Here is a 21,945-nt window from a genome sequence, read left to right on the forward strand (position 1 = left end):
CTTAAAACAATCGACGCAAATGAGAAATTAAACAAACAGCACATTGCATCACGCCTGCAAGTTGTCGGGGATGGGGGGGGGGGAGAACGGACGAATGGAAAATGTAACGCGAGCACTCGTGCTGATGTGCGGCGTGCAAGGTTACAACCAGAGCCGTGCAGTGCGAGTTCCTGCCGGTCTACCCGCATTGGGGAACAGGCACGAGTAACACGTCTCTCGTGGCCCGCGCGTGTGTGTGAGCGCGCGTGTTTAGTCACACTGTGAATGTGCTGCACGCAGAGCGTGACGTCGACGCAGTCGATGAACCGATCTCCGGCAGGGACGTCGATGGCCCCCGAACGTCTCCCGAGTCCACTTCCTGGCCGTGGTGCGACGATCGCCTCGTCGCCAACAATCGCGAGCTTCCTGTCCGTCGTGTGAAGTCCTGGCGTGTCGAACCACGCCACTCCCCCCCCACCCACCACCCCCCCCCCCCCGGATCAGGACCCTGCGTGCAGGCGTCCCTCCGCCGCTCCCGCTGCGGAGTCCTGTGGCGGACGAGCGGCGCGTCTCGCCTCCCACGTGTAGTTCGGCGCGACGTCCGACGTTTCGCCCCGCGTGCCGACAGCTTCGCGCCGTCTCCGTACAAGCGAGGTTCTTTCTCGTTCTTCTCGGGACGCCGGCGCGGGTGACGTGGCAGGGAGCGACCGTCTGTGCCGTGTCGCTCCAAGTCCGGAGCTTTACGGACACTCCGAGGTGTGGGGGGGGGGGGTACGAGCGAAGGGGCGCGTGCGCGTGGACGAGTGCCCACAGGGTGACAACAGATCAGCCTCCCAAAGCAGCGTCCAGAGGAACACCGGGAAGCGTTCACAATAACAATAAATTAAATCAACATACTTCATGCCAGAGCTTGTAACCCAACGTAAGAACGCGAGACGACCGTAAACGAGTTTAGTTTGATTATGACACGGCGCGTGCGGGGGAGTTTACGCTTCAACCCAAAACGGGACATCGCGCGACGGACGCGAGGGTTCGTCGTCGAGGGCGACGGCCGATCCCGCAGGTCACACGGAGAAGAGATCGGCGCACGCGTGCCCCCTACGCCGGAGACCCAAGAGGCCCGGCCGCCGGCCATCGGCAGAACCGCTCGCGACGCCGCGCTGGGAGGAAGTGAGGAGCCGCGGCCGGCGTTCACTGCAGGTATCGGTAAATCTTGAAGCAGTGGTTGCCCGAGTCGGCGACAATGACGTGGCCGTCGCAGGTGAGAGCCAGGCCCTGGGGCCCGTAGAGTGGGTCCGCCGAGGTGTTGATGTAGGAGAGGAACGAGCCGGAGCTGTCGAACACCTGTCCCGCACGCGGAGGGAACACGCGCGACACGTAGGGGACTTTTAAGGGCAGCACGGAGGGGGGACGGAGAGAGGGCAGGTGGGAGCGAGTTGTCCTGCAGCCTTTGTCACGAACTTTACCGGCTTCGCTCATGTCACAATCACAAGAATACGAATGCTTTTATGTCAATCCACTGTTGAATGAAGGCTTCTTCAAAGACATCTTCTGTTTTCTCTGTCTGTGTCGGTCTACACGAATAAATAAACCACATTTGTTTTCTAATTGCGGAGGTTACCGCTTTAGAAACAGCCCGCTGAACCCCGGGCAATGACATGAAGTCATAAGGCACGCGACGTCGTGACCGTCGCGTGGTCACGTGCAATGACGTCATCGCTGAGGCAACACGCGCATGTCCGGTGATGTCACCGCTCTGGCATAAGAGGCTCATCTACTTTTGAGACGCAACAATAACATCGGCACGAGGCACGGGCCCGTTCTCCACACTGGGCCCTCGATGCGACCGGTCCGCCCCGCACAGCGACGCGACGCGGCGTCACCTGTATCCGACTGTTGCCCCAGTCGGCCACGATGATGTTGCCCAGGGCGTCCACAGCCACGCCGGTAGGGGCGTTGAACTGCCCGTTGCCTTCTCCGTTGGAGCCGAACTTGAGCAGGAACTCCCCGTCCGAGTTGAAGACCTGCGCCACCGCCGCCGGCGGGAGCGATCGAGCGTGCGGGAGGGAGGGAGGTGGAGCAGGTGGGTTGAGCGAGCCGGGGAGTGTGTGGAGGTTGATGGAGTTGGTGGACGATTGTTTGAGTGGTGGTATGATTGTGCGGGGCATGTAAATAGTAAGGTGCACGATGGTGAGAGTAGATGAAGTGTCGGAAAGGTACAAGATAGCAGAACACAGAGGTTGTTTTTCGTTTTTTTTAACCAATATCTAAGAGCAGACTCTGCCTATATATTTTGGCGTGAGTATCACACTCCGTGGAAGGGAAATTACTTGGGTTACTGATAATGGGGATGATATATTTGTAAGCGTTATGCACAAGAACAACAGTGAAGGCAAACATTTGATCAGTAATTAATTTAAGGGCCCAGAGTTGAAACTATTGGCTTGCAAACGTTTCTAATTTGACTCAATGATATCTGTGAAAAGTTTCTAAGCTTTCTAGGCCTTCTAGAACATCACTGCATTGCGTGCTCTCAGATGCACTTCTGGGGCCGTCTGGAACGCTCTTCCTTCCGATATTAGGAAGCCACTGGAGGTATGCACTTTTAAATCTACGTTGAAAACTCATTGTTAGAACTAGTTTTGTGTTTATTTTGATGTCCTTCCCACGCACCTTCAATTAGTACGGTTGGCTACGTACGGTGCGAAAGAAGTTCAACATGCATACATCATGATAACAATTTACAGTCACTCTGACACTATTACCTGTATGTATCAGATAATATCACTCACATCCCATCTCTGAACAATGAACGTGTTAAGCATTCTTGTTCAATCTAAAACTAATATGGATGGGGCAGCGTGTCGCTACTCAGAGGCAATACCTTGACGGAGTGGTTGTGGAAATCCGTGACTATGATGTCGTTGTTGCTGTTTACTGCGACAAAGTGAGGTCCTGTGGGGTAAACGGACGTCGTGAGGCTCATCATGAACAGCAGGGGGCCACGCGACAGGAAGGAGACGCCACCCTGTGGGACACCCCCGCCCCCCCGCCTCCTGGCACAATCCCTCAACTGAGTTTCCTTCCCAATCCTCGCTCCCAACAGCAGCTGACCCACCAGCTGGCCAGGAGGACTTTGGCCACGCCCCATGGCTTCCTCCACCCATCGTGTGCCCAAGCAGAAAGAACCTGGTATGCAGGGTCAACTAAAGCAACGAGAGACACGTTTCTGAAATGCCGTCGTAGGCGTTGTTCTGACGTTGCCGTATGTGCTGTAAAGTTCTTTAATTTCGTGCCGCGAAAGCGACGGCTTTACCCAAATCAATGTCGACCAACAACACAAGGCTTTAATTCAAAATTTAAACGCAAGGTCTATTGCCCATTCTTTATGGTGGCATTGCAGGGCAGAGAGAGAAAGACAGAGGGAGGGGCGATGCCCTGAAAAGCCTTGGTCGTGCCTTCTGCTTCGAACAAACCCGGGAGTGGGGGGGGATCAATTACAATCATTAGAATGGGGCAAGTCGCAATCGACCTGCGGTCGCAACGCAATCGCAAAATTTCAAAGAACGCTACACGTTGGTGTCATTGTCATCGTAATTGAACCGCTTGTGTGTGTCCGGCTCCGAGCGCCCGTTTGCCGGTGGCAACCTGCGAACTGCTTGTCCCCGTTCCCCCGGCTGCCGAAGCGCGTCACGAGTTTGCCGCTCGGCTGGAAGGCCGTGACGCAGCACGCCTTGTTGTCCACCACGATGATATGCCCGTTGCGGTCCACCGCCACGCCCTTGGGCCCCAGCAGCTTGCCGGCACCCAGCTTGCTCTGCAGGAGGGGGGGCGGGAAGCGCGCACGCGCACATGAGCGAGCGTTCCCCGCGTTATTTCTGGAACCCCCGTCGGCTCCGATTGTGACGGTTCGCGATGACACAGCCGGAGACGTGATCGACAGGGTTCAATAGCAGCCGGCTTTGCGCGCGACCGGCAACGCGGAAAATATTTCTGAACTCGGCAACACCCCATGGCGGTATGCCGCTCACTACCAGCTGGTGTCAACGTCTCTAGGTGTTCCGAGGTTGCGTGATTACGTCGAGTGCTAATTGAGGCCTCCCCCTCCTCCTGTCATCCGCCTGCTGCAGTCGAGCAGCGATCCGGAGAGTTTCACCGCTCGAGTTGACGTGGGCTCCTTTGGAACGTGGGCCACGGGCGTACAACGGAGAGGACGTTCAATCTTCGGTGAGACGTTAAAGGCCACCCCGCACGGTGAGATGCGGTGGGAGGGGGGGGGGGCGTCTCACCTTGAACTTCCCGTCGGTGCCGAAGATGCTGACCCACTTGTTGTCGTAGTCGGCCACGATGACGTCCCCGTTTGGGTGGACAGCAACGCCCGTCGGCCGCTGCAGCTGCCCCGGGGAGCGACCTCGCACGCCGAAACGCGACTTGAACGTCCCGTCGTTGGTGAAGACCTTCCGACGGGTGAGAGGGGGCGAGTGGTCACCGTGGTTACCGTGTTCACCGTGTTCAGTGGTCACAGTGGTCCCCCGCTCGCGTCTTTATTTAAATAGCCTTAAATTGAGCTACCAGCTTGCTACTAATCGAGGGGTGTAAGGAATACGTCGATATTCGTAACACCGTGCATCATATTGCGTGTTTGAGAATCGATGTTGTTACATTCGTATATGTTGCATGCAACAGGCTCGCGGCAGCCTTGCAGCCAATAGAGGCGCTCACATTCACCGCATTTAGACAGCGCGTTGCAGAATCCACCCTCTGGATTCGGCCCCTAGGGTCCCTCTTAGCAAAGCGCCCAAGCGAGTCCCCTTTCCTTCTCCACGTCTCCGCAGTAGCGGTCGATCCGATGCCGCCACGAGGCATGTGGCCCACTCCTCCCCCCTCCCTGCTCCCCGAGGGTCTCTGGATCAGAGAGCTTGGCGAGCAGGGTCAGCACGGAGGAGGCGAGGAGCCACCGTTAAAGGCCAAAAGTGCCGTAGTCGGAATTCCCGCGTGTATTTTTTTTTTAGCAGGTAAGGTCCGCTGAGCTATACAGCTCTGTTTCAAAAGCAGCCTCGCCACAAATGATAGCTCAACAAAGTGGCTTATGTGTACATTTATAGCAGCCATATAACTCGAAACACATGTTGACTCTAAAGGTATCATCCTCCTAAGCAAGCCTCATCTTTAGTTGCAGTCACCTTTGGTTGAACTCTCAAAACAATCCAATGTGAGAGCAAAGGATCGACTGCTGCACCTGCTCGTGATTCTGGCCACATCCTGCAGTGTGTCAGCATGGGCCGCTGGTGGAGGTGAGTGTGGGGATTAGGGGTGAGGGGTCGAGAGAGGGGGAGGGGGTGTGGGGTCGAGGGGGGGGTCAGGATGCAAGCAGGCCCTTACCTGCACACACTGGTTGTTGCTGTCGGCGATGACGATGCGGCTGTTCCCGGAGGTCGCGACCCCCTGCAGGTTCGTGAACTCTCCCTTGTTCCTTCCTTTGGTCCCTGCGGGAAGTAGACATTTCAAATTCTTCCTCGGACAAGGTCCCGGGGACCGCTGATCCAGGGCAAAGAATCATCCGTTACTACAAATCAGGCAAAGTGGAAAGGTAATCAGAAAGCTGGGGGGGGGGGGGGTCTGAGTACCGCAGCTGGCACCGTTGTGATTCTGGATTCGAATCCAGGTTTTAGCCGCCCCGTAGTTAAACCGCATCCGCATTCTCAAACGTAACAACTATCCGATGGTCTCAGTCCCAGTCACTGTTGACTCCATACGAAATAATCATCACATTGAGTTTGGATTTGCACTTGATTTGGATTAATTCATCGGTTAGGCAGTCATATTAATAACGTTTCTCTGTGGCAGGCAGTGTGTGATAGAAAACAAATGATCGCTTGAAGAGATCTCAGAAGTACTCTACGACGTCTCTTTCCTGTAGACTAATTCTCTGACGTGGGGTGGTGGCACTGCCTTGGCAGAGTTCCTCATTCATTCTTCCTCTTATAAAACAAAACTCCCAGAGCAAAACTGGATCAAAAGTGTGAAGAAGAAAGACTACAAAGTGGAGCAAGTGCCGAGTGGCACGGCTACCACTGAGCTATAAACATGCCCAGTGGCTTCACAAATGGAGCAGATAGCGAGCCAGACAATGTGAAATTGTTTTACCCTTCTAAGCCAGTTGAAATTCAGCAACCTTCCTCACAGGCAAAACCAACACGGTTACTTTATTCATGCAGACAAGTAGACAGAAAACAGACAGCACCACATGCAAAGATGCAGACAGACAGAAGCAGGGAAGAGTTAAGTAGAAATAGTGAGGATGAAGACAAGAGAGAGATGGCGATGATGAGGACAAGGGTGAAACGGAGGGGGGGGGGAGAGATGAGGAGAAGGATTTGTGCAACATCAGGGTGAAGTGGACAACAAGGGGCGTGAGGGAGCGACGTGGTACGTGAAGGGAGTGTGGGCAATGTGTGTACAAAACGTGGATTGCGCGAGGCAGCGTGGAGAGAGAGGAGACGGGGAGCGAGATGGTTTGGAAGTGGAGTCCGTGCCCGTCGTGCGCACGGGGGCCGTGGAGCTGACGAAGAAGGGGACACGCGGTACAACCGGGGGTGCGGAGAAGCACTCCAGGCGGTTATCGAATGTGACGTGGGACGGAGCGTGCGAGAGGGGAAGCGCTCAGTGAAGTTTGGTCATTGACTGCAATTTTAAGAACACAGCGCGAGGGCACGCAGGGCGTAGAGCTGCTGGTGAATACGACGTGGAGCGTAAGGGCGAGAGAGGGAAGCACCGAGCGCTAGGGGTGGTCACTGAATGCGGCGTGGAGGTGCAGAGTGACAACAGGGGGATTTGCAAGCAGCAGGGAATACACACGGAGGAGGGGGAATACCCCGGGTACCCCCCCTCCACCTCCCCCACCCCCCCACCAACCCCAAACCACGTGGGCGAAGTTCCCAAGCGGCGAGCGGCTCACCGATGCGCGCGATGAGGTCGTCCTCTATGGGGTTCTCCTTCCGCCGCCCGGTGCTGTACATGCTGGACGGTCGCTTGAGGGCGCGCTGCCGCACGTGAGCGCTCGACGGCGCCGCCCCTCCTCCTCCGCCGCCGCCGCCTCCCCCGCCGGCGCCCGGCGACTTGCCCCGGCGGCGCGCCGCGTCCCCCGCGCCGGGCGACAGGTCGCTGGGCTTGAGGCCGCGCAGGCGGAAGGGGCTGCCGCGGATGTGCTGGTCGTAGAGTCGCAGCGCGAGCGTGAACTCGCCGTCGCGCGGCAGCGTGTACGTGAGCTCGTAGGTGCCGTTGCGGTTGTCGGTGACCTCGCCGTCCACCACGCTGCCCTCGGGCGTGCAGATCTCCACGGTGAGGGCCGCCGAGCCCGAGCGCACCAGCTCGCCGTCCTTGTCCTTCGTGGTGACGGTGACGCACGCCGGCTGCCCGACCACCGCCTGCGCCGCCGCGCGTGTCCAGCGGAGGGGACGGGGTCAAAAGGGATTTTCTGCGAGCTGGCAAAGATTCGTGAACGATAAAATAAAATAACACAATAATATTCTCACGACGTTTTGGCCACAACACAAGCGGCCTTCATCAGGTGAAGGGACGAGACTGGCTGGAGGACCGAGACTGTCTGGAGGACAGTCTCGTCCCTTCACCTGATGAAGGCCGCTTGTGTTGTGGCCGAAACGTCGTGAGAATATTATTGTGTTATTTTATTTTATCAATTTATTATTTTATTCTCATTCTACGTGACTTTACCGAAAGAACCAAAGAAGATGAATCCTTGCAGTCACGAAAGCTTTAAATCGAAAAAATTCGTGAACGATTTCATGCGCTCCTCGTTTCGATGAAGCGACGCGATTTAAAGGTTGTGACTCGATTCCGTAGTTGATTGTTGCATTTTGGCGAGAGGAAGCACATCCGGCAGTGCCTGCAGGTGTACGTGAACCAATTACCGACGTTAGCGCCTCTCGCCGAACTAGCGGTTGTCGCGAGGTGAACAAGGCGATGCCGCCCGTCGAAATTGTACGCCGAGAGGACGGGCGATTTTCAATTTAAATAAAAACTAATCTATCCTCAAGTGCACTATTCAATGCATTGTTTCAGGAGCATGGGAATCGCATCGGGCCCCAGGCAGAGTTGAATGTGGGGGCTCTGTGGTCGTTTGTATGAAAACAACCAAAGTGACAATTTGCCTTCAGCTAATCTAGAAATCTATAGCCACTTATTCATGCTGGGAGACTGGGCGTGGGGTGTCCTGTTCAGACTGCAGAGTACAAGAAATGGCACATTATAAAACATATCTGTAATAAATATCGTACGTAGGACATTTTTGGAGCCATCCTAAGAACAGGACTGGACTCTGTCGTGGTAAATGGGATGGCGGTAACCTTACAATAACTTGAAAGGCTTTTTTTCCTCATTAATAAAGCTTTAACTCACATGTGACAGCCAGGACCACACAGCCTGGGTCCATTACCTGCAAGATGAGAGCTGTGATTTATTTTGGCTTGCGGCTCCATTTAATCACGGAGCCCTTTCACTTGTATGTTTTGACTTGTTTTCAATATGTCAGGGTGAAGCGGTGGCACTGTGCTATGAACCCAGTGACCTCAGCTCAGTACCCAGTGGTATCTGAACTGGCCCCTGGGTCTCCCCATTGGTCAACCGAAACAGAGCAACATTGTCAAGTTTGGTAAAACTACTCCTATGACCGACGTGCTTGTGGGGCCTTCCTCCAGCAGTGGATCCACAATGGGCTGTAAAATGTTTACAGCACCGCCATAGCTTATGAAGGCCATTTGCTGCCACCATATCAACACCTCCACCAGTACCACGATTTCCACTGCCACCACCACAATCTCCATCCCCACCATAATTATCGCCACCACCACCACCATCGCTGTTGACACCGCCACCCATCACCACCACTACAAACAGGCACCACTGCCACCACGATCTCTACCAACCACCATCACAACCTCCACGACCACCATGGCCACCGCCACAGCTTCTGCTAGAGCCGCACCTGCCGCAGGGCGTCCCCGGTGGCGACGGTCTGGCAGGCGACGGCGTGCGTGGTGACGAGCGCGCCCAAGTTGAGCAGCGAGCGGCGCAGCGGGTCGGCGGCCTCGGCGCGGAACTCCAGGTGGTCGTTCTGCAGCGGGTGCAGCGGGAAGCTCTGCTCCGCCAGCTGCGCCAGCCGCTCGCTCATCTGCTTGCGCACGAGCAGCACCTCCGTCTCGCCGCCTTGGCTCAGCGCCTGCGCCGTGAAGTCGCAGCTGCTGCGGATGTTGGCACGGCCCTGCACCAGCGTGTCCAGCTGAGCCTGCAGCACCTGGCGGACGGAGCGGAGGGGCGGCGGTTTGGGTCGACCGGCAGGTGCGATGGCGGCCGGCGGTAGTAGGGGTGGGGCAATGGAGGGGGAGGGGAAACGGGGGGGGGGGGGGGTGGCAACGGGGGAAGGAGGGCCCAGGGCAGCGTTCGCCGATAAGACATCAGTGTGGCGGCCGCCATACATTTGAAACCATTGGCTTTGACAGCAAAATGGGGCGCGTCAGGGGCCGCACTGAAGGTCACCAGAGGCCGCCAGTGGCCCACAGGCCTCGCAATGAAGAACACCGGCATAGGGTGCATGCTATTACTAATCTTTATAATGAGCAGGCAAGTATCGGTTTGTTGTGCCAGTGAGGCCTGGTCGACCGGCCTTTAATGGACATCAGGCCACTGGGCGGGTGCAGGGTACGTGACTGGAGGAACTCCGCCGACTTCAGGGTTTCTTTGGGGGGGGGGGGGAAGTAGAGGGCATAGAGGGGGCACGCACGCCACCCCCACCTTCATCCCGACGCGTTACCACGACCTCATCCAGCGATTGCGTCCGCTCACAACGAACCCACGCAGCTACGCAGAAGCGGGGCGCCCCGCACCTTCTGCTTGGAGGTGTAGAGGCCCTCCGTGTCCGTGACGAGCGCGCTCTTGCGCTGCTCCAGGGCCTTGGTGAGGTCGTCGAAGGCGGCGCGGATCTCCCCGAGTGCCTCGTCCCGCTGGGCCAGCAGCTGCTTAGCAATCTCCGACACCATGCCGATAGCAGAGTCAAGCTCCGGGAGCCTGCGGTCACACGGGAGGTATGGGATGATCATCATCAGCCATGGTCAATCCACCGCTGGATGAAAGCCTCCTCACAATACGTCGCCTCCTCTCACAGTTCTGAAATGCATCGGCCCACCAAGCATCTGAACGCGAGCCGATTTCATCGCTCCATCTCCACGGTGGACGTGAATGGGTTACATGGTGTACCTGGGAAACATGCAGTCCATGGGGTACAAGTGATGCATGGGACACGTGGGGTATGCATTCAATGGGCAAACAGCACCATACGAGAGTAAATGCGGTATACGCGAGGTACGTCATCATGGAGGGGCATATGCCATTGGACATGGGGGAGCCTGGGTCATGGGTTATGGGTCAGATAGGAAACACGGTGTATAAGGCAGCAAGGCACGGACACGTGTACAAGGCAAAGAGTTTTTTTGTAAATTGCGATTAGGTTTGTCGGAATGTTCCAAGAGCGGATAGCGCAAAGCGGCGTCTGTGCTTCTCCGTGAAGCCGATACAGAATGTGGCACCGCGGTGCCGCAGTGCCGCAGTGCCGCGCGAGCACAGCACCCGGCAGACTCCGGAGTCTTCCGCGTTTAAAATAAAAACATCTCCGCCTCACGGCAGGGCCGTTCACCCCCCGAGCGCCGACAGACAAGCGCGAGCGCGGCCCGACCACGCCCGCGGTCGGTCACGAAACGGTCCTGTCCGTGTTACGGACCGTTTTCTCGCGAACGTAGAATTGTGTATGGGGCGCCATGGTGGCGCCTGGTTTACAGGAGGTCGCCGATTCGATTCCGACCCTAAAGCCTGCTGTAAATTTGCAGTGTTAATGTTCGCCCCACGGTTGTGTGGCTTTTCTCCGGGTCCTCCGTTTTTTCCCCTCCACATTTAGAATCATGCGTTTAGAGTATTTGGCCGCTAAAAATGCCCATATGATTAGCCACTTCGTTGAGCTATCATTTGTGGCCAGGTGGCTTCTGAAAAAGAGCTAAATCGCTAACTGGGCCTTACCTGGTGAAATAAAAGTAGTTAAACTAAATTAAAAAAGTATATAACGAACAAATAATTATCGATGTATATTACATTTTATCACACGGTTTAACACCACGTGATGAAAACTTAATGTACGTGCGATCAATTCTGTTTCCTGAAAAGATTCCCCCCATCCTTGGGGGAGCAGCGAAGAAAGGCGACGGGGGGGATTGCGCTTTGGTGGCATGGGGGGACGTCGCAGAGGGCAGAGACGGAACGGGTTCGGTGCGGAGCTGGGAGCGTAGCGCGGGGAGCGGGGAGACTCGCCTGGCCTGCACGAGCTCCACCTGGCCCTGCAGGGACGCCTTGTGCTGCTCCACCACGTCCTTGAGCAGCACCGAGGGGTGCTCCAGGTGCTCCGCGTTGGTGCAGTCGTGGCACACGGCCGTCTCGCACGACTCGCAGTAGAACTCCATCACCTGAGCCCAGACACGCCACCGTCGTCGTTTAAAACTCATTCCGTTAGAAGTGCCGTTTGACGCGTTTACTTTGTTGTCTTGCCATCGCACCTCCGATTAGCACGGTTGGCTATGTACGGTGAGAAAGAAGTTCAACAAACGGTCACTTTTGTCATCGTCACCACCATCATCATCATCATCAAAAACCACCAACAGGCCTCACCAGGCCCACGACAGGAAAATTAAAGACACGAGCCACAGCGATGCGATTGTGCGACTCATTAAACCTGTGCGTCTGTCACCAAAGTAAACTACTTCATGAATAAATGATCGACGACCCCGAGATGTTTAATGAATGGGGAACCAAAATAGACCTTTCGTCTCGTGTTCAGAGCCCCTAACGGAATGCTGCGTGTCTGAGCACGATTCCCAGCTTCGACACCCGAGCCATCTCATGCAATATGCAGCAGCAGCAGCGGCGGCGGCGGTGGCAGCGTGGCCACAAGATGGCTCATAGAAGAGCCCCTCACTTCGTCATCAATGGCCACAGCAAATAACAAATACTATCTTTGACCTTTTCACACATGCATTTGTACGTGCGTACATGTGCACGCGTACAGCCCTTCTGTCAATGCACTGTTGGATGAGGACCTCTCCACTCGGTGCAGGTCGTGGGGGTTACGAGACCACGCTGGTCAGAGCGGGTAGGTGATGGCAAGCGGCAGAGGATGCTGGAGAGTAGGACAGTGGATCTCGCAGCACTGCCCTCCGATGACAACGCAGCCCTGCGGCAGCCTATAGCACCTGCTTTATGCGCGGCGATCCCCCATCCAAGCACCATCCAGGCTCAAATGTGCGGAGCTTCTGAGATCCGACGAGATCGGGTGCAGGTCGGGGTGATTTGGTCGAAGGCTTCGGACAGCATGCGGTTTGCGAATTGCAGACGTTGCTTCTGTCTCTCTCTGTATGCCTCTCTCGATTTTCTCCCTCCTTGTATATACACTCCCCCTGACTGCCTCGTGATCCCTCCCACAGCAGACTCTCCAGTTCATGAATAAACACGCTCAGTCTCTTACAGTGCGTACGTGAGAGCCGTCGGTTAGACTTGCACGCTAATGTGCATGCAAAACGTTGATTTTAAAGATCGTTTACCCTATCAGCACTATGTCGTTCTGTTTAGATCGTAATGTCCAACATTAAGTTCGCTCAAAACCTTTGAATCACTACTCATTCAAATACAAATGATAATTTACAGCCCTCTGTCAATACACTGGTGTACGTAGACCCCCCAAAGCCGTGTCGATCGATCGTGGCCGTTGTTTGACCATGCTTCACCACTCTGCTCAGCCCGTGGGATGGTGAAGTTCGGGATTCAGGAACGGGTCCAGATGACACTCGCGAATAATAATGGCAGTGGCCAGGAATCAAACTCAGGTGGCCAGGGTTCAGGTTCAAAGCGAAGTGTGCTAACCAGTTGCGCCACCGCTCCGTTCCACTCATCCATGAGTTTACACGCACACACGTTAAAATATAAAACACGTGGGGACACGTGGTGAGCAGCAGAGAGCGTTGCAGCAGAATCCATCGTTGGACTACACTTTCTATGCTCCCTCGCTTCACAAATCCGCACTGAGCAACGCAGCCAAAATAAACCCCACGACCTGAACGGCATGGGGAGCCTCTCACCCAGCAGCGGAGTAACAAAGGGCTGCACGTGTACAATGTGTGCATATCCTGAAGCGCTATGATCCGTGCGAGAGCCGAGCGTTTGTTAAACACCAGACGATGCCCGATGCACTCTCGAGCAAAACGTCATAAAAAAACGTGTTAACGCTTTTGCTTGCTTTTCAACATTCAGCCGAATTTGCCAAAAAAAACGAATCAATAGCCAAATTTGGCGACGTGACAACTCAACCAGATTGGCTCTGTCGGGCGGTGGGAGATTGACGTTCTCGCCGACACGATCGACAACCAACAAAGAACCAATTACGAGAATGGAATTCACGTGAGCGGGCACCGTCGACACATTTGTCCGCATCACCGCGGGGGGGGGGGGGGGGCAGGACGCACCCCCGCGAGCCGAGCGTTGCAGCAGCGTCCGGCCTACGGGATGAAAGCGGCGACGGTGATGTCATGGCGCACGACGCGCTGCGGCTTGGCAGCAGCCGGCGGACCGACCGTGGCGCGAGCGATGCCACACCCCCACCGCACCACCCCCCTCCCGCCCCTCTGCGCCGTGCACCGCAGCGGCTCACGGGGACGCGAGCACGTGTTCCGACTGTAGCGGTCCCGCGAGGCCGCGCGCTCAGGCGCGCCAACGGACCGCGAGCACGCGGCCATCGATCGCCCTCGACGGCGACCACCTGGTGGTTCCTGGAATCAACGGTGACCTCTCGCCTCCCCGGGTCTCCCCCACCAGCCCCACGCGCAGCGGTCGCTTTTCATGGGGGGGAAAAAAACCACACCGTCCGATGCGGGAAATGATCCCTTCGCCGCCGTAACGTCTTCGTTGTACAAACACACACACAGGGGTAAAGCCATTTCTGTCGTCAATCCGATGCTTGATGAAGCCCCCCCCCCACCCCACGCTGTGCGCATTTTCATTCGACCATCTTTTTTGCTGCGCCTGACGGCGCGGGTCGGTCAAGGTCAGGGCACGGATGTTGAAGCCACGGCAGAGTACAACAATGGAGTGAAGCTGCGCTGTGCGTTGCTGACAAAGCAGCTCCGGCAGCAGCAGCAGCAGCAGCATGGTCGGTCGGTCGCCCGCCCGCACACTTCTTGGACGACAGGTGACGCTGCACGGCATCTGAGACGTGGTGACGTGACCGAGATCACTCGCGGGGCGATTTGGTTCGCGATCGGTGTTGGTATAAAACCGCCGCGGAAAATGCAGCCGAGGGGTCTCTGGGGAGCTCACAACAATCGCCGTGCCACGGGGTGTGGTCACCTTACTCACTCCCCTTCGGACTAAAATCACTGCAGGAGCACTGATGTATGGGGAGTCCACAGTGTCCCGTTCCTCCTGGGCTGCATGGATTTGCGTTTGTTTATAAAGCATTTAAATTGTTCATCATCGTCGTCATTATCATCATCGTCACCATGACCAGGGCCGGTGGTGGCTATGCACGTGGCCGTTACTCCATCACTTTGGAGGCAGCAAGGGTTGGTGGATAGCACAGATGTTGTGAGACTCCCTTCCCGTGGGCGTCGAGGTGCCATACCCTGGCTCGCCAGGTGAAGGCGGTATATAGAGTAAAGTTTAGACGAATCTCCATCTGTTCCATCTGTACGCGGTAGTATCGCACCTCGCACGCATGTGTTTTCTACGGGCACTCCAGTTTCCTTCCACATGTATTCACACTCATTAACTGAAAACATCTTCCTATATAGAGGACCGCAGAGCTTGGGCAATTATGGGTGCCAGCTGCTACCTTCCCACTTTGTCTGTGGCTCCTCGCACCTCTGAATCGATCTCTCCCTCTTCAAGAGTGAGCAAATAATGTGTGCATTACAAGTTGAAATTATTAATATTATCCACTGCTGGATTAAGGCCTCCCCATGCCACCGCCGTCTCTCAATGTCCTGTGACGCCACAGTTCTACCACAGATAGGCTTGCCGCCCTTAGCATTCCGCACTGACCGGCGGGAGTGAAGTATGGTCAATTAACCCCAATGACCCGCACGCCGTGGGAAAGCGCTCATTCAGCAGTGGCTTGAGAAAAGGGGCCACACATGCACAGCGAAGAACACGCGTTACTCATCTTACACTGGAGAAAGCGGCTAATTTTCACGCTCCATGGAATGCCAGCATAGTGATCGTGGTGGCACAGTGCTGTAAGCCCGGTGACCTAGGTTCGATTCCCAGCCACGGCTACCATCAGTGGCGAGCGAAATCCTCAAGTTCTGGGCCGCTACCCCCATCCCCTTCACCAAACCCGCACTGATCATCGCGGTGAAGCACAGTCATGTAACACCCGCGGTGAATGACATCAGGCACCCGTGCGCGGAGCTTCACGGCACCGCTTGTCTTTGCTAATCTGGCGTCTCGGCGTCTCTCGTTAGCTTCGGGGCTGGCGGGCTGGCCGGGCGGGTGGGCAGGCAAGCGGCAGTGTTAGTGCGTCGTCATCACAAGCGCTGGCGGAGAGGAGAGGGCGCAACGCGTCTCCGCGTGCAGAGCCGCTGGGCTGTGTATCGTGGGCGTGGTGCTCAAGACTCGCGTCTCCGCATTGCTGGTGGTGGGAAGGCCCAAACGCTGAGCTGAGGCTAGAGGTGTCTTCGATGCCCATCATCATCATAATCACCAAGGGCAAAGGTCTCCCATTTAGCCCACAAAGGCTGTCAAGGCAAGTGCTGTTAGTAAGCACCAGTTAAGGCCAGCATGCTACACAATGGCATGGTGTGATCAACATAATGGGGTCTAAGCGAAATGCGATAACCATTTACACGCCTGTTTTTCACAGCTACTACACATAAATCACACGCACGCACGCACACATCCAGACCACCAGTAACACTCTCACCTTCACTTAATTACGGCTTGCGTCATTGTGATATTCCCAAAGTGAAATAAAAACGGAACACCCAGCCCGCACCGATAACGCCACTGTTGCGCAAGGTCGCTTGAAGCGCGACCAACATTTTGCTGAGAAAAATCGAATCGGCTCGATACGCAGCCCCGGCCTCACTGCGCCGACGGGCCCACTGCGTGTGTGAGGCCCAATCGCGCACACGCCCTCCGTGTCCTTAATCGCGGGCAGAGCGGAGCTTTTCATTGGACAAACAACTAAAATAAACCCCACCTCTCTTTTTCGCTGGAAAGGCGGCTTGCTAAAGCCAACCTTGTGCTTAACCCTTTCCCGTTCCAATGACGTAGGTGCACATCATCAAAACGAAGCTGAAAGAAAAACCTCGAATAGAATAGCCCAAACCGAAGCGAGGCTCCCGCAAGGCCATGCAGCAGGGCGTGCGGCACGGTTTAGCGGCACGGTTTAGCGCCGCGTCGCTTCGGTTCTCTGCGGCAGGTACGGCGTCTTGAAAAAACAGCGGCGCTGCTACGACGCCTCTACAAGAAAAATGAACACCGAGCCGCTCGCGTGTTCCGAGATTCGGCGGTGAACGAGATGACCCGCCCTGCAGCTTGCAGACGTCTCGGAACGGGAAAGGACTTAACGGGTAAAAGGGTGCAGGATGCAGCGGTGGCAATTGCTTTGCTCACGCCACCACTGGCGAACGGGCGGCGTTCCCATGAGAGTCACAAGAACTCGAGGGAACGCCTCTAGGAGATGTTTGGGTCTACTCTTCCACGCCAGCCACATGCCTTGGAAGAGAATGCACTTAATTTGATTGGGAGAAGGTACCAGTCGCCTTGCTGTGCGTGTTCTTTGAATGAATTAACCAAAGGTCAGGCTTTGTTCAGTTAAAGCTCACTTAAGTTGACTCATCAAACGCACGCTGTGTTTTTCGTTAACTCGTAATAAGTCCTCTATTATTCTACTTGAATTTGCATGATGCAATCGTGCATTGCTTTGGCCTGTTTTTTTTTAATATTGCACTGATTAAGTTGTTGTTGTGATGGACAGAATCTGTGGAATGTTTCTTTGTTTACGAGTTGCTCCTCGAATTATCTGCCAGCTCTCCCTTGCACAAGACAATCGCCGTCTCCGTACCTTCTCAGCCGGCTATTCGTCAAGAATTTACGTCGTAGATGATCATGGTCGTGATGATGATGATGACAACGACGTTGCTACAAATGTTTATGAAGGGTGATGTTGACCATGATGATTGTGATCATTATGATGGTGACAGGTGAAGAGGATGATCACAGCAACGACGATGAGGTGGGGATCATGACGACGATGGTCAGGAAGACGATGGTGATGATGCTGGGTTTGATGACAATACTGATGATCATGATAGTGATTAAAGTGGTAGTGATGGTGCTGACCATGACGATAATGGCAATCAACATCGTCACGGCCCTCATTATCAGCACTGTTGCAACGTCTTGCCACCTTGCGCTGCGATAGGTAACCGCAGTTATTATTATTATTATGACGGCTATTGAGCAGATGATGATGACGACACCGACGATGATACCAACGAAGGTGGAGGATGACGACAAACGATGACTGTGACGTCAACGACGACGGCACAAACCCCGACGGATCACAACGACCGGGAGTACGCAACCACAAATCCCGGCGAATCAAACACCGGTCCAGCATCATCACCACCATCACCACCACCACCACCACCTCCTCACCTTGCCCTGGTGGTTGGGGCAGGAGAGCGGCTGGCCGATGACGACACACACCACCCCGCCGGGGACGCCGCCGCCGACGCCGCCGCCGGCCCCGGGGGCCGCGCCGTCTCCCGTCCCGGCACAGCCCCCGGCGCCGAGCTCGCCGGAGCCGGCCACGCCGGGGCACGTCCCCGCGGCACCGTCTCCCTGCGTGCTCAGCACCTCCATGAGGTTCGTGATGAAGAAGTTGTTCTGCAGCGCGGAGACGCCGCGCTCGGGGAGGATGGACGTCTGGCGGCACACCGGGCACGACAGCGTCAGGCTCTGGGCTGGGATGTAGTTCTGGAGGCACCTGGGTGGCGGAGTGGAAGGGGAGACGCGGGGGGGGGGGAAGAGGAGGGGGGTGTGTGGGGTGGGGGTGTGTGTGTGGGGTGAGGGTGTGTGTGTGGGGTGGGGGTGTGTGGGGGGTAGGAGGGTGTGTGGGGTGGGAGGGTGTGTGTAGGGTGGGGGTGTGTGTGTGGGGTGGGGGTGTGTGGGGGGTAGGAGGGTGTGTGGGGTGGGAGGGTGTGTGTAGGGTAGGAGGGTGTGTGTGGGGTAGGAGGTGTGTGTGGGGTAGGAGGGTGTGTGGGGTGGGAGGGTGTGTGTAGAGTAGGAGGGTGTGTGTGGGGTAGGAGGTGTGTGTGGGGTGGGGGTGTGTGTGTGGGGTGGGGGTGTATGGGGTGGGAGGGTGTGCGTGGGGTGGGGGTGTGTGTGGGGTAGGGGGGTGTGCGTGGGGTGGGGGTGTATGGGGTGGGAGGGTGTGTGTGGGGTAGGAGGGTGTGTGTGGGGTAGGAGGTGTGTGTGGGGTGGGGGTGTGTGTGTGGGGTGGGGGTGTATGGGGTGGGAGGGTGTGCGTGGGGTGGGCGTGTGTGTGGGGTAGGATGGGCGTGTGGGGTAGGAGGGTGTGCGTGGGGTGGGGGTGTGTGTAGAGTAGGAGGGCGTGTGTGGGGTGGGGGTGTGTGTGGGGTAGGAGGGGGTGTGTGGGGTGGGGGTGTGTGTGGGGTGGGGGACACGGCGGGCAGTGGGTGGGGAGGGGGTACAGCAGACGTGCGCCGTGGTTTAGCGGCACGGCACCGCCGCTCAGTGCGGCGGTGCCGATCGCTCGTCATGCCACGGTCGCTTGTTTTGCGAATCGATGCATTTGCGCGGAGCCGGATGAGAAGTAAATAAAGAGAAACTTAAATCATTAATTTATGGACTGCATTAGCTGTGGTGTGAGTGCAAATACAAAAAACTCGGCATTACTCACGCTCAGTTTAACACGTAGGCTTTCGCGACGAATATTATTCATAATAAAGGTTTTTGGGGTTAGATCGCGTTATTTATTAATGTGTCGTAACCCTCCACCACCCGACACGGCCAATCAGCAAAAAAAGTGTCACGTTGACAAAAGACAAATAATTCACTACTTTAGCCCACCGGTGTGTTGAAGAGTGAATCCACAACATTTACAGTTTGAGTACGACGTTTCGCTGGTAAATACATCCAGCATCATCGGGCAATTCGCCAGAATGGTAAAGCCCTCGCTTGCTCACTCCACCTGATATGAGTTAAATGATGACGTCACCCTGCTGCTCTATTTTAAACCGGGAGCAAGCGAGGGCTTTACCATTCTGGCGAATTGCCCGATGATGCTGGATGTATTTACCAGCGAAACGTCGTACTCAAACTGTAAATGTGGATTCACTCTTCAACACACCGGTGGGCTAAAGTAGTGAATTATTTGTCTTTTGTCAACGTGACAATTTTTTTGCTGATTGGCCGTGTCGGGTGGTGGAAGGTTACGACACATTTATAAATAACGCGATCTAACCCAAAAACCTTAATTATGGATTACTCACGCTACCTACGAAGGGTGAGTTCGGTGAGCACTGCCACATAAATAGAACAATACAAAATAGATCTTAACTTAAAGCTTTCGTGACTGCAGGAATTCATATTCTTGGGTCTTTCGGTAAAGTCACGTAGATAGGGTTCAAAGAAAAAAAAGAAAAAAATAACTAAAAAACCTACGACGCGACACAAGCAATCGTCATCCTGTTGACGACTGCTTGTGTTGCGATCGAAACGTCGTCGTTTGTTGTTAATTTTTTTTGTTATTTTCTTTGTGACTTTTCCGAAACACCCAAGAACAATACACAATAGGCTGATGTTTCAGATAATGGCCCTTCTTCAGAGCATAAATATTGAATGATTATAAGGCAGAGAGGTGTCACGAACGATTCAATCTCTACCCTCTCTGAAGGGGTCACTTCCCAGAACATTAGCTTCCGATATACGGTATCTTTGAGTCGTAAGGCGGTGGTGGTAATGATCAATGTGGTGGTAATTTTCCCCTTTCATGGTATCACAATTACAAATATCAAACCGCACAACCGAAGCGTAAATCATTCACGGTACATGTCATCGCAAAATGAGCGGATTTATTACCAGACGTGTCTGTGTGTGCTGCTTGTTTACGGTTACTGTGGACGCGCCTGAAAGAGGGCAAAACGAACGATCGGCACAGGGAGACGGTGGGACGCGTTGTTGGTTTGGGGGGCGGGCTATGACGGGGGGCGGGCTATGATGGGGAGGGGCTATGACGGGAGGGGCTATGACGGGGGGGGCTATGACGGGGGGGGCTATGACGGGGGGGGCTATGACGGGGAGGGGCTATGATGGGGGAGCTATGATGGGGGGGGCTATGACGGGGGGGCTATGATGGGGGGGGCTATGACGGGGGGGGCTATGACGGGGGGGCTATGACGGGGGGGGCTATGACGGGGGGGGCTATTACGGGGGGGGCTATTACGGGGGGGGCTATGACGGGGGGGGCTATGACGGGGGGGGGGGAGCGTGCACATCAAGATTATTGCCCCACAGCGCGCTCCTTGCACGTCGTGGTTTGGATCGCGCGCTGCCCACAAGTAGAGTTTGATGGGCACGTAAAGCGAAGCGCCGACATCTGACGCCCGATTAAAAACTAAAATTAGATAAAAATGTTATTCATTTCAGCAGGAAGGGCCCAATGAGCTGTTGAGCTCTTGTTGTTTCATGGAAATCATGCGACGGTACAGATGTCATCCAGCAAGAGATCTTCGTTACAATCATGGTGAGATCGTTCGCGATACAAACAGCGAGTATCGTTACGTGCTGCTCATCGCACTGGAATATAGATAACCGGTCGGAAACGTGAAAAAAAAAACCACGACTACATTCCGTTACAAACAAAAATAAATGAAGGGCGGTAAAAAAACATAATTTAACAAAGCGAACACAACCAGTAACCGGGAACTGGAATTGCGATCCACACAGACTCGGGCTTACATTTCTCTGCCGATTATTTATAACAGCTATGTCTACGAAGGAACTTGGATTTCAGAAGTGAACGGAGGTGTCTCACAGTCGACGATTGAATCCCCAAATATAAATATGATCGCAACGCCCCCAAACATCAAATATTATTACTACCGCAGAGTTTGGCCAAATGGCCTAATGCAGGAGCTGCCTGACAAAACGGTCTTTCAGCCTCAGCGATGCTTCCGTCAGTAAGACATTTACATTATTACTTGAGGAGGGAAAAAAACGGTGGAAATATATTCGCTGGTCTTGAGTGAAATACACATGTTTAAAGGCTGTATACGAATCTTATTTGTCAGATAAAATGTCCTAACCCTTTCTACTGACGTAAACATCACTTATTTGAGCGAAATAATAAATGTGTTAACCCAGCGAATAAAGGAGAGGGAGTGAGGGGGTATTGGAGAGGGGATCGTGATAAGAAGAGACTCGTAGCGACAGCAAGAGGTTTACTGGACGTTGTGCGCCAGGTGCAGAAATATATTAAGGGTCACCGACCCCAGGAAGACCCGTCTGAAATTAAGCCTTGCGAGAGAGAACGAGGAGGGAGCGGGAAAAAATGAAAGATGCAGGAGACCTTTAGATTTGACAAGCAGGGCAGACCTCTGGGTGGCGTGAGATGTGGGAATGAGGCAGAAGGCTGGGGCTGCCTTAGGGCATTGGCGCGGCGGTGGCTAGATGCGGGGTTCAGCAGGGGGAGGGGGGGGAATAAATTTAAACAAAGCTAGCGGGAACGTGCAGTCGTCGTGCGCCCGTTTGACGAGGGAGGAGAGGCTCCGAGTTGCCAATCCTGGCCCCTGTTAAACCCCCGTCTAGCTGCAGCTCCTCACAAAGCGA

General features: G+C 55.0%; 1 protein-coding gene across 6 annotated transcripts in view; it reads right to left on the minus strand.

Annotated features, from left to right (window-relative positions):
• Nucleotides 1-1,032: 1,032 nt before the first annotated feature.
• The window catches only part of TRIM2 (tripartite motif containing 2), a 52,580-nt gene continuing 31,667 nt past the window's right edge, over nucleotides 1,033-21,945 (minus strand). For 5 of the 6 annotated variants that reach the window (XM_032955577.2, XM_032955578.2, XM_032955573.2 and 2 more), the window contains 11 exons: nucleotides 17,749-18,079; nucleotides 11,353-11,504; nucleotides 9,882-10,062; nucleotides 8,984-9,292; nucleotides 6,938-7,406; nucleotides 5,362-5,465; nucleotides 4,269-4,436; nucleotides 3,628-3,796; nucleotides 2,864-2,934; nucleotides 1,863-2,003; nucleotides 1,033-1,323 (listed from right to left, as the gene is read on the minus strand). In XM_032955577.2, the coding sequence (XP_032811468.2) occupies nucleotides 1,171-1,323; nucleotides 1,863-2,003; nucleotides 2,864-2,934; nucleotides 3,628-3,796; nucleotides 4,269-4,436; nucleotides 5,362-5,465; nucleotides 6,938-7,406; nucleotides 8,984-9,292; nucleotides 9,882-10,062; nucleotides 11,353-11,504; nucleotides 17,749-18,079 (2,248 nt within the window). In that variant the 3' untranslated portion in view covers nucleotides 1,033-1,170. The remainder of the gene's footprint in view (nucleotides 1,324-1,862; nucleotides 2,004-2,863; nucleotides 2,935-3,627; nucleotides 3,797-4,268; nucleotides 4,437-5,361; nucleotides 5,466-6,937; nucleotides 7,407-8,983; nucleotides 9,293-9,881; nucleotides 10,063-11,352; nucleotides 11,505-17,748; nucleotides 18,080-21,945) is intronic. The other variant, XM_032955579.2, reaches the window with a different exon arrangement.

This window comes from Petromyzon marinus, chromosome 16 (genome assembly GCF_048934315.1).
Source record: "Petromyzon marinus isolate PM22_M1 ecotype Great Lakes invasive population chromosome 16, UKy_Petmar_22M1.pri1.0, whole genome shotgun sequence".
In the NCBI taxonomy this organism is placed as follows: Eukaryota; Metazoa; Chordata; class Hyperoartia; order Petromyzontiformes; family Petromyzontidae; genus Petromyzon; species Petromyzon marinus.